Source organism: Lemur catta, chromosome 14, assembly GCF_020740605.2.
Source record: "Lemur catta isolate mLemCat1 chromosome 14, mLemCat1.pri, whole genome shotgun sequence".
In the NCBI taxonomy this organism is placed as follows: domain Eukaryota; kingdom Metazoa; phylum Chordata; class Mammalia; order Primates; family Lemuridae; genus Lemur; species Lemur catta.
The window spans coordinates 26,546,180-26,562,390 of NC_059141.1; the positions used below are offsets into that span (position 1 = coordinate 26,546,180).

The 16,211-nt window shown below is 45.8% G+C and overlaps 1 protein-coding gene across 3 annotated transcripts in view; it reads left to right on the forward strand.

Annotated features, from left to right (window-relative positions):
• The window catches only part of PIK3AP1 (phosphoinositide-3-kinase adaptor protein 1), a 107,086-nt gene that overhangs the window by 49,275 nt on the left and 41,600 nt on the right, over window positions 1-16,211 (forward strand). For all 3 annotated transcript variants that reach the window (XM_045568744.1, XM_045568746.1, XM_045568745.1), the window contains 6 exons: window positions 5,229-5,365; window positions 7,761-7,905; window positions 8,591-8,733; window positions 8,847-8,979; window positions 10,803-10,999; window positions 13,626-13,815. In XM_045568744.1, the coding sequence (XP_045424700.1) occupies window positions 5,229-5,365; window positions 7,761-7,905; window positions 8,591-8,733; window positions 8,847-8,979; window positions 10,803-10,999; window positions 13,626-13,815 (945 nt within the window). The remainder of the gene's footprint in view (window positions 1-5,228; window positions 5,366-7,760; window positions 7,906-8,590; window positions 8,734-8,846; window positions 8,980-10,802; window positions 11,000-13,625; window positions 13,816-16,211) is intronic.

Here is a 16,211-nt window from a genome sequence, read left to right on the forward strand (position 1 = left end):
GACAGGAATACAGTATGATATTTGTATTTGAATTTCCGTGATGACTAGTGTGAATGAATGATATTTTCTTTCTTTTGAGTGAGGAGGTGATATATATTCTTTCTTTCGTGAATTGTCTACTTATTGGGCTTTGGGTGTTTTTAAAGAGATTTCTATAACCTCTTCGTATTTTTAGGAGATTAGCTCCTTGTCATATTTATTTCAAATTTTTAACCAGTTTGTGATTTGCCATTGGTTGTTATTTTTGTTTGTTTGTTTTTTTTTTTGGTAACAGATTTATTGAGGTATGATTCACATACGATACAATTTCACCATTTAAAGTATACAATTCAATGGTTTTTAGTGTATTCACAGATTTGTACAACTATCACCTCAAGCAATTTTAGAATATTTTCGTCACCTCAAAAAGAAATCCCATGTCATTTAGCTATTGTCCCACAATCCTGCCAGTCTCCCCAGACGAAAGCAACCACTAATCTACTTTCTGTCTCTATAGATTTTCCTATCATGGACATAGTATATATTTGGAATTGTATAATATGTGGTCTTTTGTGATTGGCTTCCTTCACTTAGCATAATATTTTCAACATTCATCTTATTTATTTTAATTAATAAACAAAGATTATTTATCCTGAACAACATGTTTTGGAATTTATTTCTTTTTATTGCTGAATAATATTCCATTGTGTGGATATGCCACATTTTGTTTATCCATTCATCAGTTGATGGGCATTTGGGTTGTTTCCACCTTTTGGCTATTATGAATAATGGTACTATAAAGGTTTGGATCTTGTTTTTAGTTTGTTTATTGAAGTTTTAAATTCATATCATCAAGTCTGTTGCTCATTTAGATTGTGATTTCTTCAGTTGTTTGATTAACAACCTTTCCTCAAACCAATGTTAAAACTTTCACCCATATTTTCATCTTTTTAACTTTTAAAATATGGTTTTTTTGCATTTAAATCCATAATCTATCTAAATTTCATTTTGGAGTTATGAAGAATCTAAATAGTACCCCCCCTTCTCCACTGCCCACAGTAGCTAATATTTTCCAGCACCGTCTGCTGAATCATCCTTCTTATAACCACTTCCTTTATTCTGTATTGATTTACTTTTTAATAGACTTGATTTATTTTTTTAATGGACTTTATTTTTTAGAGCAGTTTTAGGTTCACAGCAAAATCAAGTTGAAAGTACAGAGAGTTCCTATATGCCCCTTGCCCCTACATACACACAACTTCCCCCACCATCAACATCCAGCACCAGAGGTACGTTTTACAGTTGCTGAATCTACATTGACACATCATTATCAGCCAAAGTCCATAGGTTATGTTCCTCCAGTGTTGTATATGCTATGGGTTTGGACAGATGTTTTAAATATAATGACATGTATCCACCGTTAGAGTATCATACAGAGTATTTTCACTGCCCTAAAAATCCTCAACTCATTCCACCCTCCCTCCTAACCACTGGCAACCTCTGATCCATAGTTTCGTCTTTTACAGAATGTCATACAGTTGGAATCATACAGTGTGGTGTTTTTGTTTTTGTTTTGAGAGTCTCACTGTGTTGCCCTGGGTAGAGTTCAGTGTCGTCATCATAGCTCACAGCAACCTCAAACTCCTGGGCTCAAGCAATCCTCCTGCCTCAGCCTCCCGAGTAGCTGGGACTACAGGCACGCACCACCACACCCGGCATATGCAGTGTGTTTTCAGATTGACTTCTTTCACTTAGTAATGTGTCTTTAAATTTCTTCTTTGGCTTTTCATGGCTTGATAGCTCATTTCTCTTTAGTGCTGAATAATATTGCATTATCTGGATGTACCACAGCTTTTTTATCCATTCACCTACTGAAAGACATCTTGGTTGCCTCCAAGTTTTGGCAGTTTACAAATAAAGCTGTTATAAACATTTGTGTGCAGGTTTTTGTGTGGATGTAAGTTTTCAACTCCCTTGGGTAAATAACCAAGGAGTGAGATTGCTAGTTTGTATAGTAAGCATATGTTTAGTTTTGTAAGTCTGTCTTCCAAAGTGGCTGTACCATTTTGCAGTCCCATCAGCAATGAATGGGAGTTCTGGATGCTCCACATCCTCGCCAGCATTCCGTGTTGTCAGTGTTCTGGATTTTGGCCATTTTAATAGATGCGTAGTACTATCTCATTGTTGCTTTAATTTGCATTTCTCTGATGACATATGATGTAGACTATCTTTTCATGTGCTTACTTGCCACCTGTTTATCTTCTTTGGTGAGGTATCTTAATTGGGTAATTGGGTTGTTCATTTTCTTATAGTTGAGCTTTGAGAGTTCTTTGTGTGTTTTGGATACAACTTCTTTATCAGATATGTCTTTTGCAAACATTTTCTCCCAGACTGTAGCTTGTCTCTAAGAATGTCTTTCACAGAGCAGATCTTTATCTGGTTTTTAATGCTTTCCTTATCACATATTAAGTTTTTATGGGAATGAAGCTTTATTTTTGAGCTATGTATTAGATTCAATTTCTCTGTCCATTTTGTTTTTTTATAACTTTAATATAAAATAGGACTACCCTTTATTATTCTTTAAAACTTTACTAGGGGACATAATACCTCTATAAATGGACTTTTCCTTGGTAGGAAAAAAACTAATATTATAAGGAAGCACATTGTCCCAAATAAGATTTTAAATTCAATTCAAGGAGGAGTAGGTGGTTTTTGCTCTAAATATTATTTGAAAACTGAGGAAGTCCCCCCCCCATGGTTATTGAATAAGTCAGATTTTCTATTTATTTTGAGGCAATTTTGGTACTTTATATTTTTCTATAAAAATTGCATTGAGATTTTGTTAGTGCAGAGGTCTCACTTTAATGTTAATTCTTAGCATAGAGTTTTCATCTCCATGTGTTTCTTAAAAATCTCCTCCATATATGTGGTTACCATTCCTTTCTCATTTGGCTTATTTATGTTTTCTACATTTTTTTTCTTAATTATATTTTTTAGAGCTTTGACTCTTTGGTCAGCAGACTAGTGGGCCAGAAATTCAGGAGAAATAAAAGTTTTTTTGTTGTTGAAGCAATGGCAGACTGCACTGTGGGTCCATCCCAAATAAGTTATACCTGTGTAATATATTAGAAGAGGTAATTGGCATGAGTTGGGGCCACTTTGGCCACTGTGGCCACTCAGGGTCTTGTCTAAATAATTCTGGAGCAAGAAGTGGTTCTAGGGAATCCCTTTCCATTTTAAGTAACCTACTGAATGTTTTAAGTCAATGAGATTCCTCAAATTTTTTCAAAAGGGACACCCAGACATCTAATAATAAATAATTGAAACCTGGTATAATCATTTAGAAGAGGAGTGTGAATTGTCCTTGATCTTTTTGGCTCTTTCCTTTATAGGCTCCTGTGCTGGGTGGGAGTTGCTTGGGTGACATGTATTCTGTGCCATGGTGATAGGCCCTGGCTGTGTTAGAAGTCACCAATCCAGGAGAAAAGGGTCGTGGGGAAGGGCAGGTCCAGCAAAGAAAATGGTAGCCTTCTGTTAATCAGGCTAGGAGAGCAGGGAGGTGGGAGCCTACTGTGTTAGCTTTTGCAGGGGAATAATTAGCACAGAGTGAGGGGCGAGCCAGTAGGATTGAAAGGGAAAGGAGAGATGTAGGAAACTAATGGCTCTCATGCCCAGCTGAAAACCTATCTCCCTGCTTGAACTCCCAGGGTCATTTGCTCCACCTCTTAACACTAGATTCTGCCTGTTGCACAAACAAGCTCAAAGACCTGGCAGCACTCAAACAGGCCTCTGGAATGGTGAGTCTTGGGAGAAATCACAGAGCAGAGAAGAGCAGCATGGGAACGTGCCTCATTGCCCGTTGTACTCTGGGGCAGCCCATAGATATTCAGCAGAGCCAGATACCAGGCTCTGGGACAGGACCTCCACCTGAGGCTCTGGGGCTTTTAAGCTGCACCCCTGGGTAAGCCCCACCCCCTCCCCTGGCCTGAGCAGCGGTTGATGCCTCAGTAGCAGCAGTAGGATGTGGTGGTACCCTATCCTGCTCCCCGACCTCAGCCTTCATCGTTGTGGGAGCACAGCCTCTTCCTGGCATGACCTGGAGTCTAGGGTGCAAGCCTGAAGTTGCAGCTTTCTGAGGAGCATATCACCTCAGCATTCTATTGTGGCAGGACAATTGCCACAAGCTCTGCATAGACCACCTTCTCCCTGGGAGGCCAGCCTGCAGGACTTAGCCAGTCTAACCCTCACCTCTCACGTCTCCTACCCTTTTAGATCATGGGCTCTCTGAAGGCAGGGTTGGTGTCTGATTCATCCTCATGTCCCCTTAAGTGCCTAATACCTTTGGCTGGTTCTATAAGTGGTTTAGGAGTGAATGAGAACAAGCCCCCAAAAAGGAACTGAATGAAGCTTCTCTCTCCTCTCAACCATTCTTAACCATTTTGGGGTCCTGTCCCTCTTTGAGGATCTGATGAATGCTTTGAACTATCTCCAGAAAGGTATAGGCAAGTGCACACAATCTTGCACACAACCTCAGAGGCAGGCCTATTAATCCACAGATCCTGGTGAAGAGCCCGTGCTGTAGAGCTCTGGAAGGTTCTCAGCATCATCTCATTCTGCGCCATGCCCCACACATTCGCACACCCCTGCTCGCCAGCTCTGTGTCTGCACATGCTCTAATCTTCCCACGGGGCAGGGGTACAGGTGTTGGCCGTGGTACTGATCTGGTACCTGGTTAGACTGACCTAAGCTTTGTTGAAAATGGTTGCTTTTCACTGCTGCTCCCAGAGGCAGCACGTTGTCTAGCCATGACCCTGAGGTCTAATGGCTTCCTGAACACCACAGGTTTTACTCAACGTTCCAAGGATGACCCTTAAGTGGACAGTCCCTTCTTGACCCCACCTGAGGGGAAAGGGCCTCCCTTCCTCACACCCCTGCAGCCCTGCAGAAAGTCTGGAGGTGAAGCTTCCAGAAGCCTGCTGGCTGAGACTAGACTTGCAGCCTCAGACTTTTTGGCCTTCCCTGCCGCCTTTACCCTGTCGCTGTCATCCTACCCTGTGGCCTACGTGGTGGCTGACTTTTCCCCATTAGGTCCTCTTTCATGATTTCCTGAGTCACCCCCTTCAGCCTGTATTTGTATGACATGTAGAGCCATTTCCTATTTGGTAATGTTTGGGGCTCTCATGGGGTGGAACACGTCTACCAGTTCTCCTTCCTTCTGTTCCCATTTAGCAGTGTCCTTTATCCTGTAGATTCTGGCTGTGACTCAGTCACTGACACCGAGCCTGAAGACGAGAAGGTTGTTCCCTACGCAAAGCAGCAGAGCCTGCCGCCGGAGACTTCGCCTGGGAACCTGATGGTGGTGCAGCCGGACCGCATTCGCTGTGGGGTAGGCACTCCCAGGGCCCTGGTAGATCAAGGTCAGAACATGGGCTTTCCAAATGGATGCATTTGTTGCAGTAAAGGGAGTGAGGTTCTCACATTGCACCTCAGTATAATTGCGGGCTTTCCTTGGAATTTCCTCTGGGCACCCCATCACCTGGGCCCTGGACACACCTAGCTCCTTCGAGTCAGAGGGAGATGAGCCCAGGAATGTGTGTATTGTCAATCTAAGACTTTTGTTTTATGGATCGATAACACAGAGCACGCGGCTGGGAGACCAGCATTCCAGACATGTACACCAACCCTGGGGTTAGAGGCCATGTCTATTCCTGCTAGCCTGGGGCTGGGTGGAAGGAGATTTGGGGCATCCTGAGAGCTTGCTTCTCTGTCAGTTGGCCACTGGCATGGGCCAAGGGAGTGCCTTGAAGCTTGCTAGCTGAAACTTACCGGCCAATGTTGCTTGCTAAACGGATCAGATAAATGCCTAAGCATCACGTGACTAGCATTTTCAGGGGTGGGGCATATATATTATTAAGTGACTTGAATGTGAGGGCTCAACTGATGAGCCACTGTCATTTGAATCCTACCATGGATTTTGATGGTTTTTCATTATTTTTCCTTTCCTGTTAAAAACGTGCAGCATTTATGATAGCAAATGTTTCTTCGTGGCTACAGGCTCATTGCTAAGCTGTGGGCTGCTCAGGACGACAGGGTGTGGGAGCCTTGGCAATGGGAAACACTGGCCTCCCTGCCCTTGCGAGCGGTTTTCTGAGCAGCCCGTGGCCGCGGGACATTGGGCAAGAGCTTCCCACGTGCGGGTTGCCACCAGCTGCTTTGGGCTGGATTTGACTCCGAGACATGTTTGGTTTGGACTGCACAATGTTTTAAAAGTTTGACATACAAATGTGTGTTTCCAGCTTCCTTTCGATCTGGTCATATTGGGCCTGAGAAAACTGACTGGGGCTGAGCAGCCCTTTGCATGGGATATGCGTCCTCCAGTTTGCTGGTCCCAACCACTCCCTGTCCTTTATAGTCAGCCCATCTTACCCCTTTTCCCCACTGGCCTGGGGACATGTCAGTGTTCAGTCTCCTCCTGCGACTTGCTACCTTCTCCATGCCCTCTGATCAGGCTGTTGGGTGCCCGTGGGTAAAGGGAGTTTGGAACCAAAGCCTGACTCCCTTCACTCACCTCTTTGATTTTCCAGCTTTCATTCTGCTCCCAACTTGGCTGCCCACAAAACTAGGATCTCCTTGTTGCTGACTTTAGGTCTCTGGATCTGGGAGGGTTGGGCTGGGTTTGGGTCCTAACTGTCAGCAGAGGAGACACACATCCCCTTTGGCCCCTTACTCCCAGGGAGAAGGCTCAGCTGGGACAGGGCTGGGGCTGCAGCAGGAGCAATGACAACCGCAGCACAGGTGTGCTCCCCCTCAGCAGCCTCCAGGACCCAGGACCACATCCCCTCCTTCACCTGTTGTAAAATCCAAGCTTGCCGCACCCTGCTTGTGACCCTTGTCATGAAGGGCTACTTTGAGGACTTTACAGCAGAATCCTAGGATAAACGTTTGGCATTAGCCATGGACAGGAATCTCTCCTTTGCCCCCATTTTTTGGAGGGCCTGTCCTTACCAGTTCAGTCTGAGAGGACCATTCTCCCAGCTTAACCAGCACAACGAAAAAGGATTAATTCCATTTGGCAGACTTGGCGTGAGATCTGAAAGCAAGGTGAAATAGCTATTCAGGTTGCTTGATGCTTTCGGAAAATTAATGCTCCAAGAAGTTATTTTTGCCCAACCAGGAGCAGCATGAGGAACAGGGCCCAAGAGAGCATCTCTAGGCTGGTGCCTCTCACACTGCAAGGTGCACAGGCATTACCTCGGAGTGACAGTGTACACTGGTTCAGTGGGTCCAGGGGGGCTGAGATTCTGCATTCCTAACACACTTCCAGGGAGGCCGGTGCTGCTGGCCCCTGGACTCCACTTTGAGCAGCAAGCTTACTCTGGAACACTGCCTTCCGACTATCTGTTTTAAAAACGTCCAATTCTGCGATGGACCGATGATTTTATTAAAAAGATTTAAAAAGAAGTGCTATACAAAATGAAATAAAAAGGCATATAAAATACAAGCCCCAGGTTTTATTATTATTATTAGATTCAACAAGCATAAAATTACTCCATCAGATTGCTATAAGGGTTTACAAATGTTAACTCTCGATTTTTGTCACTTGTGTCGTTGGGATTGGTGGCAAACAGCTCACTGCCCAGCACTGGATGGTGGAGCCCACCCTGCCCTGGAGGACCCTCACTCCACAGGGCTGGGCTTGCGGGAGCTGGGGACACCCGCTGGCCCAGCACCCGAAGGGGCTTGAGGAGGGAGTGGGGACAGTGACTGACCTCCCGTTGCAGGCAGAAACCACTGTCTACGTTATAGTGAGATGTAAGTTGGACGAGAGGGTGACGACGGAAGCAGAATTTTCTCCCGAGGACTCTCCCTCTGTAAGGATGGAAGCCAAGCTGGAGAATGAGTACACCGTTTCCGTGAGGGCTCCCAGTAAGTAGCCCCGGGTGCACATGGCCGTGGTGCCTCCCCGCTCATCTGCTCTGCTGTCACCAACACCAGGCGTTGCCATTTTAAATATCTTTGCTAATCTGACGTTAAATAGTAGTCCGTTGTTTTAATTTGCGTTTCTTTGATTACTAGTGAGGTTGAATATTTTTCCATGTTCTCTACTTGTTGAATTTCCTCTTTTGAGAATTGAATCTTTGTGGTTAGTTTATTTTTAATGTTTTCTTTCCCCCTCAAAACCCCTTCCTGTGGCGTCGAATCCTGCCCCAGGGCGAGTGAGCCCGTAGTCATGACAGCAGCTGGTCCAACGTGGCAGAAACCGCAGTGTCACTCCCTTAGGAGCCCTCTCACCTTCAGCCTTGGTATAAAGTGCCTTAAACTCGAATTTTCTTCCTGTGCATTGAGGCTCTGGGCCTACAGCATTGAGTAAAACGATGAGAATCCTTTGAAAATTAAATTGCAGACCGGGTGAGAGCCCTGCCGTGGCTGGTGTCCTCACCTTTGACATCTGCACTTTCCCTCGCTCCCCCCCAGCTCACTGCCAAGTTCTTCCTTCCAGCTCCCAGTTAGTTTCCTTGCCTTTTAGACGGAGCATATACATCCACACCCGCCTTTCCCTAGGCCCTTGTTTTTCCTGGGCATTTTTTATAGTATCTTTTCTTCCGTTCAGACCTTTCATCTGGGAATGTTTCTCTGAGGATATATTCCGGGGACTTAGTGGTGTGTGAGACCATCATCAGCTATTATACTGACATGGAAGAAATTGGGAATTTATTGTCCAATGCCGCGAATCCTGTGGAATTCATGTGTCAGGTGAGGATGTTGTGGGGAAACCTGAGTTTTCTGGGCATGTCGTTTCTGCTAATGCTTTATCAGTCTGGAATCGGCTGGATTTAAAATCTGACCATCTTCACTTTTGTCTTCAGGCCTTTAAAATTGTGCCCTACAACACAGAGACCCTTGACAAACTGCTGACGGAGTCCCTGAAGAACAACATCCCTGCGAGTGGACTGCATCTCTTTGGAATCAACCAGCTGGAAGAAGAAGATATGATGACAAGTAAGTCAGCAGTGAAGCCCCAGGAAGCCAGCAGTGGGCTGACGGACGCCAGCCTGCGGCCATGAGCACCCCACGCACCGTGGGTGCACTTTCTGCTGGTCCTCACTCCACAGCCTGCTCTGTGAGAAAGACTCATTCTTCACTGGGTAGCCAGGGATTCTCCTGATTTGCAAATCTGAATACTTCATCCCTTCTCAAAACATGTCTGGTTCCCACTTGCCTTCTAGATAAAGTCCAAGCTCCTTAACCTGTTATCAGGCCCTTCCCAAGGGGCCCTTGCTGCATTTCTGCCCTCTTCTCTGTCCTCACCCGCTCTGGGCTTCTACCCTCTGCTGTGTGGCAGATATGGACTTCTTTCACCTGTCTCTTGCCACTTGACTCACGGGAAGACAGTTTCATCTTCCCTGCCTTGGTTGCTGTTCACCTGGCTACCTTCTTTTCACCTCCCTCCAGCAGCTTGGGTAGCACTTCCTCTAGAATGCGTTCTCCAAGCCTCCAGTAGGTTCCATCCACCCACTGTGGGCTCCCCTAGCACATTGGGTGCCTTTGTCTAGTGCTCCTCAGCTGCATCTGTCTTCTTTGCTAGGCTATCGGATCAGTGAGGGCTGGAGCTCTTCCTGGGCAGAGCATCCTCTTGTGCACATGTGACGTGCTGGGAGCTAGGAGGGTCGCACTGCTTGCAGGGATATGGTGCCTGGCACTCCGCATAGGATGCCTGTTGTAGTGTTTCTGTGGACACTGCCCTTCCTTCACACCATGGTTGCACTGCACAAAGGGGACCCAAGTCTCTAGTTACCTTCTGCCCATGTCCCATCCTTCCATAGCCTAGAGAGCCATGAGGATGAGGCTGCATGACCTTCCAGGCATTCTCTGGAGGCGTTCTCTGTCCTGTTGCCTCTCCCCATTTTCCTACTGTGGCATGTTCTTGTGTCACTTCCAGTAGATGTTACTACTCTCTACTCTTAAATTTGGGGCTCAGGAGAGAGTATCTCATAACTGAAAATCTGGCATCCCAGGGACACTTTCAGAGCCTTCATTCCAAGGGTCATATCCTGGTGAATAGGAAGCTGGGTTTGTCATTTAAGAAAATATATAATATATATATTTTTATATTCAGACTATTTTATATATATATTTTTTCCAGACTATCTCAAAAAGACCTGGGAGGATTAATAAGACAGTATTCAGTGAGGTTCTTGTTTAGGAGAGATTTTGGACGTTGGTATTAATGCACATGAGCCCCAGGACATCAGTTAACTCTCTAACTGCTGGGAAGCACAGTATTCCTAAAAGCCGTAGGACACTCCCCAGCCCCCTCCACCTACTGAGGTCTGAATACAGCAAGTTAAACTCGAAAATGGACATGTTTGTGCTGTCCAGTTGGAGGACATATCTCTTTTTTTTCCATAAAAGTTGATTTCTAAAACCAAGAATTATATATATATTTATGTATAAATTTGCAGAGACGTTTAAACCATGACTCCTATTGTACTTTGTGGCTGCTGGTTAAGCCTTTAAAACACCAGCACATTTTGAATTACTATTTTTTCTCAGGATTTTCCAATCCTTTTGTAGGAAGAAGGTAGGAGATTAATTATTAGATATGCTAATTTATTAAAATATCACTTCCTCTGTCATCTGAGGACGTGGTCTTCAGTGGTGCCACAAAAGGAAGCTGTCAGATGTTAGGTCAATCAACCAGTAGGTAGTGACTGAGTGCCTACTGGATGCCATGCTAGACTTGGCAGTGTCATCTCTGTGAACAAGGGTGCCTTGTGCCTTTGTTTTTGTCTGTCAGTTAAGTTTTCCTGGACAATTTTCAGATCAGAGGGATGAAGAGCTGCCCACCTTATTGCATTTTGCTGCAAAGTACGGACTGAAGAACCTCACTGCCTTGCTGCTCACCTGCCCGGGAGCCCTGCAGGCTTACAGTGTGGCCAACAAGCACGGCCACTACCCCAACACCATCGCTGAGAAGCATGGCTTCAGGGACCTGCGGCAGTTCATCGACGAGTACGTGGTAAGGTCAGGGCGAGAGGCCCCGGGGTTGGAATGCACTGTGTGCTTCTAGGGCTGCCTTTTCACCAAAGACATGGACAGACTTCCTCTCTAGCGTGTCCTCACACACGTCTTCTGGCAGTGGGCGGTATGTGTGGGCTTCAGAGATGAGCCCTGGAAGTCACATGGACCTGGGTTCAAGTTCCTGTACCCACACTTGTTAGCCACGTGACTTTGGACAAGTCACATATCCTCTCTCAGTTTCCTAATATGCAGAAGGAAGATAATAATAGGTCTGCTCCTGGAGTTGTTTTGAGAATAAAAGTAAATAAAGCTCGTAAAGCACTGAAGCCTACCCTCAAGGAATTTACAGAGACATTTATAGAGTGAATCTGCTGAAGGCACATCCCCACCTCCTTCCACCCGCTTGGTGCGATGCTTCCAGCTACCTCGCCCACCTTCAGGCCCCAGGGGAACGGTGGTTAGGATCGGCTGCTTCCTGAGCACTGCCCACAGGAAAGTTTTGCACGTGAGAAGGCATCGGGGAGGCCAACTCTGAGGCCCACCGCCTGCTGACCATCTCTCTTCCTGACCCTTGCCTGGGTCTGCCCTTAGGACAGGCAGGTTCACCTGGTTTATCTGCTCATCTGGCCTTGGTCCCCCAACTCCTCCTTGATCATTGACTTCTGGGTCTTTCTCTGGGTCTGATCTCACCTCATGTCTACATCGTATTCATGCCCCAGTATTGCCTCGGTTGTCTGGGAGGCAGCTGCTCTTCCCGACTCCGCCTGTTTCTGATTTTCTTCCTTCACAGACGCACAGAGGGCACCTGAGGACAGCTCAGCCTCTCATGTGGAGCTGTGACCTCCAAAGGAGCAATAAACACACTGTGGTCTTGCTCTTGACCTCCAGGCAGGAGTGAGCCTGACGCCTCCCCAGAAACTTAACTCTGTGCTCTGTATTGGGGAATCTACAAGGCAGTGACTTACTGAGGCGCACAGCGGAGACTTCCCAAGGTTTTGGGGTGTATAAGTGTTTTGAATAGCATACATGAGTACTTGTTCTGGGCATCACTGGCATAAATGAGACTAAAAGGTGCTCACAGTCTTAGGGCATTTACTCAGCTTTTCTTAGAAGCCCCAAATGTACAAAATATAGCATTTCATTTCCATGCCAATAGCCTTTATTAAGGATGTACTGTGTTCAGAGTAATAACTAATATCTATTGAATTTATTTGACTTGAAAATGCATTATCTCATTTAATCCTTACCACAGTCATTTGAAGTGAACAGTGTTGTGATTTCTGTTTTACAAATGAGGAAAAGGGCTTAGAAAGCCAAAGCAGTTGTGCCTATGGCCACAAATTGAAAGGGCAGAGATGGGATTTGAACCGAGTTTGATGCTAAAGCCAGGGCTTGTTATCCTGCCGTATCTAACAAGGAGGTTAAAAATGCACTTTCAGTTCACCCAGAAGTTACTCTGGTTCATATCATCTTGGCTCTCTGACTATAGTCACCTTCAGCCAATGCACCTGCAGCGTTGCTGCCAAAAGCTTGTCCCTACATGTTGCCTATGGCCTCTGAGAACTGTCCCATTTCCTTTTTCCACCACATCAAAGCCAAAGGCCAGACCTTGAGTCTGCAACACTTCACAGCTGTCACCTGGTCCTCTTGGGTCTCACCAGGATACTAGCAGAGTGTCAATAAAAGGTTAGCTCTCTTGGGGTAGTGATGATGAAAACGAGGATTTTTGTGGGTTCATGCTGAAAAAGGATTGTGAAACACCAAAGTTTCTTACCAGGAAAAGTTGTGCAGAGGTTTCGGAGAAGTCAGCTGTCTGGCTTCACAATACCTGGAGGCAGGATAACAGGGGCAGCCTTTCTGGCAACAGGCACTTCATCCAAGACCATCCCTCCTCTTGGGCGTATAAGGTGTAGAACTGAGGGAGGAACACCTAGAAACTTAGGTACTTTGGAGAAGCCTGCAGAAGGAACAGGGACTAGTTTATCAAGCTATTGAGGGACCTCTGACTACACATAGTGCAAGAACACCTTAGCTGCAGCCCTCTTGAGCCCATGTGAATTTCCATGTGGCTACTCAGTGAGGGTCACCCCCTCTTGTGTGATTTGCTCCTTTCTGAGGATCCACTAGGGCATAGTGGGAAGATCAAAAGCCAGGAATGCAAGCCCTTGAGTAAGACCCTAGATTTTTCTGAGCTTTGTTTTTGTCATCTGTAAAGTGGGGAATATGATACCCTTCTCAAGCAGTGGTGGAGAGGATGGTGAAATCATGTATAGGCAAATTCCTAGCACTGTACCTGACACATAATAGGTGCTCATGGGAAAGTAATTTTTAATTTGTTTCCTCTGGTCATTGGACATTTAACGAGTATCTCTTGAGTGCATAACTCATGCTTAGTGTTGCAGGAAGATATGAAGATTAAAACAAAAAACAAAACAAAGAAACGAAAAAGAGTGAGAAGCCTGGCCTCAAGGAGCTTTCGGTCAGGAGGGAGAAATCTAGATACACTCAAACAATTGCAATCCCGGGGACCTTCACTTTGGCCTCCGCAAGCCCACCTGGGGGCTGAATCCACCTGGAAAGCCAGGCTGTCTCAGCGAGCCAGCGGCTCCCGTCTTCTCTTGCAGGAAACTGTGGACATGCTCAAGAGTCACATCAAAGAAGAACTGATGCAAGGGGAGGAGGCTGACGCCGTGTATGAGTCCATGGCCCACCTCTCCACAGACCTGCTCATGAAATGCTCCCTCAACCCTGGCTGTGATGAGGATCTGTACGAGTCCATGGCTGCCTTCGCCCCAGCTGCCACCGAAGACCTCTGTAAGTGACATGGCCCAGTTCTGCTTCCATTTTTGGTTTTTTTGCCGAGAAACAACTTTTTTCATTCTGGTCTTTGAGGGGGAAGTCCTTGCTTATCCCTACCCCACCCCAGAGACATGAAGATCCTGTTTTATACAAAGTTAGATCTGGAGTTATATGCTGTGACAAGCAGAATCCTTCTCCAAACTTTCTCTGCTGTGACTGGGGAGGGTTTAGGCAAGGGTCTGGGAGTTAGACTGGATGACGGCATTGCCTTGTGATCCAAGAAGCTAAATCAGTGGCTCTCGGCCCTGCCTGGCCCAATGGGACCTTTTTATCACAAACTTTTCATAATACCCCTTTCCCTACGCTGACATAAGCTTTATATTCAATATAACCTACTTACATGTAAAATTCTCAGAAGCCGGTTGTACTGCCCTAATTGAAATACAAAAGAGAAATAAAGGGAGAGGACATGGCAGGCAGCCTGCACCGGCAGACATGGTGCCATAGTCAGGTGCAGACACCACGCTCGGAATCACCGTCCTTATCATGCCCTCAGATATTGGCTGACACACGTCTGTTGTCTGGGGGACTCACATGCCGAGAGCAATGCTGGCATCAGTGCCTGGATTTTTCTAAAAGATAAACAACTCTTTGCAATATACTCTGCATTCTCATAGTAACTGAATCCCTGGAAAATTCAGTGTATGCAAAGATATTATTAGATGTGTTTATATATGAAACAATTTAGATTCCAGGCTCAGAAAATTATAAGCAGGTTTTGGGGGGAGGGGTAACCTGATTTTATTGAATTAATATATAGTAAACTTATTTTCAAAACATCATCCTCCAGGACATGATTTTTCTTGCAAATTGTGTAATGCGAACAGTGAGGCTCACTAGCGCTTCCCAAGGCAGCTGTGTGTCGTGGAGCCAGCCCGGTTTGTAGCCACTTGGCAACTTGTAAGGTCACCCATGCCAGAGGCGTTCTGGTTGCCGTGGAGCTAGAAGGAGGATAACAGGAGGGAGGCAGGCTGTAGAATTTGGCTGCTTTTTGGATGGGGAAAGGAAACCAACCACAGTTTTCATTTGCCAGATCACATAAACTCTGAATTTTCTGAGTCTAGACATGGTTTGGTTTGTGTTTCTGCCTCTGTGGCTGTTGGGTTTAGACTGATCTGTTGCTTTGAGAATGATCACTTGCCTTGTGGCTCGGAAGAGGCAGCAACTTGGACCTGGGGAGGAATATCCATTTTACTAACAGTGACTCTCTAGGTGAAAAGGCAGCTTAGTTCATAAAGAAGTGGGACAGAGGATGAACTGATAACCAAAGGTGCATATCTGCAGTGCTACCCAGCACAGTAATGACTCAAAACATCTGGCAGTCAGTCCTTTGAAGTCAACAGGCTGCTTTTATCTGTTAACTCATCTGACTATCCTTGGGATTGGTGGATAGAATTATCTCCATTTTACAGAAAACTAAAGCTTGAAGATTTAGTAACTTACTTAAGCCCCAGCAAGGGAGAACTGGATCAGGAATCTGGGTCTTCAGATTGCCAAGGGACGGATCTGTCTGCTGCCCCCCTGGGATCTAGGGTTCTCCTGGCCCACCCTTCTACAGTCTGCATTAGCCAGTCTTGGGGTGGACACTCACACAGGCACTATTGCTAAATGTCTAAATAGTCAGATTCTTCAGTGCCCCTCTTTGCTACCATTCATGATGGTAACCCTAGGTGCTGAAAGTAAACATATTAAGGAGATTAGGCTGTGCTCACAGGACAAACATTATGGAGTGCCAAGTTTAGGCCAGTTCCCCACCACTGATTTGGGGATCACCTAATCATTGTTGGGACAAACCGTTCTGACTTGAGTTTGGGAAAGGGATGGTAATGAGGTCCCCTTCTCCAAAGGGAATCCCGAACAACCATGACGTTGGAAGGTTGTAGAGGAAGCTGCCATTGTTGAATGAAGTGGGGCTGCGGAGGGGTTGGGTTCTGACCCTGAGATTTTATGATTCCGCTCCAATCTCTCCTTTCTTTCCCCTGAACTCGTGTGGGTGTACAAACACAAACACACACACACACACACACACACACACACACACACACACACTCACACTCGTTGGGTTCTGACCCTGAGATTTTATGATTCCGCTCCAATCTCTCCTTTCTTTCCCCTGAACTCGTGTGGGTGTACAAACACAAACACACACACACACACACACACACACACACACACACACACACACACACACACACTCACACTCGTCTTTAGTTTAGATATGCTGCCACCAGGTGGTAGCTATGCGTCTGTTGTCAGACCTTCAACTTTGCTCCCAACTCTCTTGAGGATTTTTTGATCAATGCCCCACAGATTTAAACCATCAACTTCCACATTTTATTAAATAAGAGATA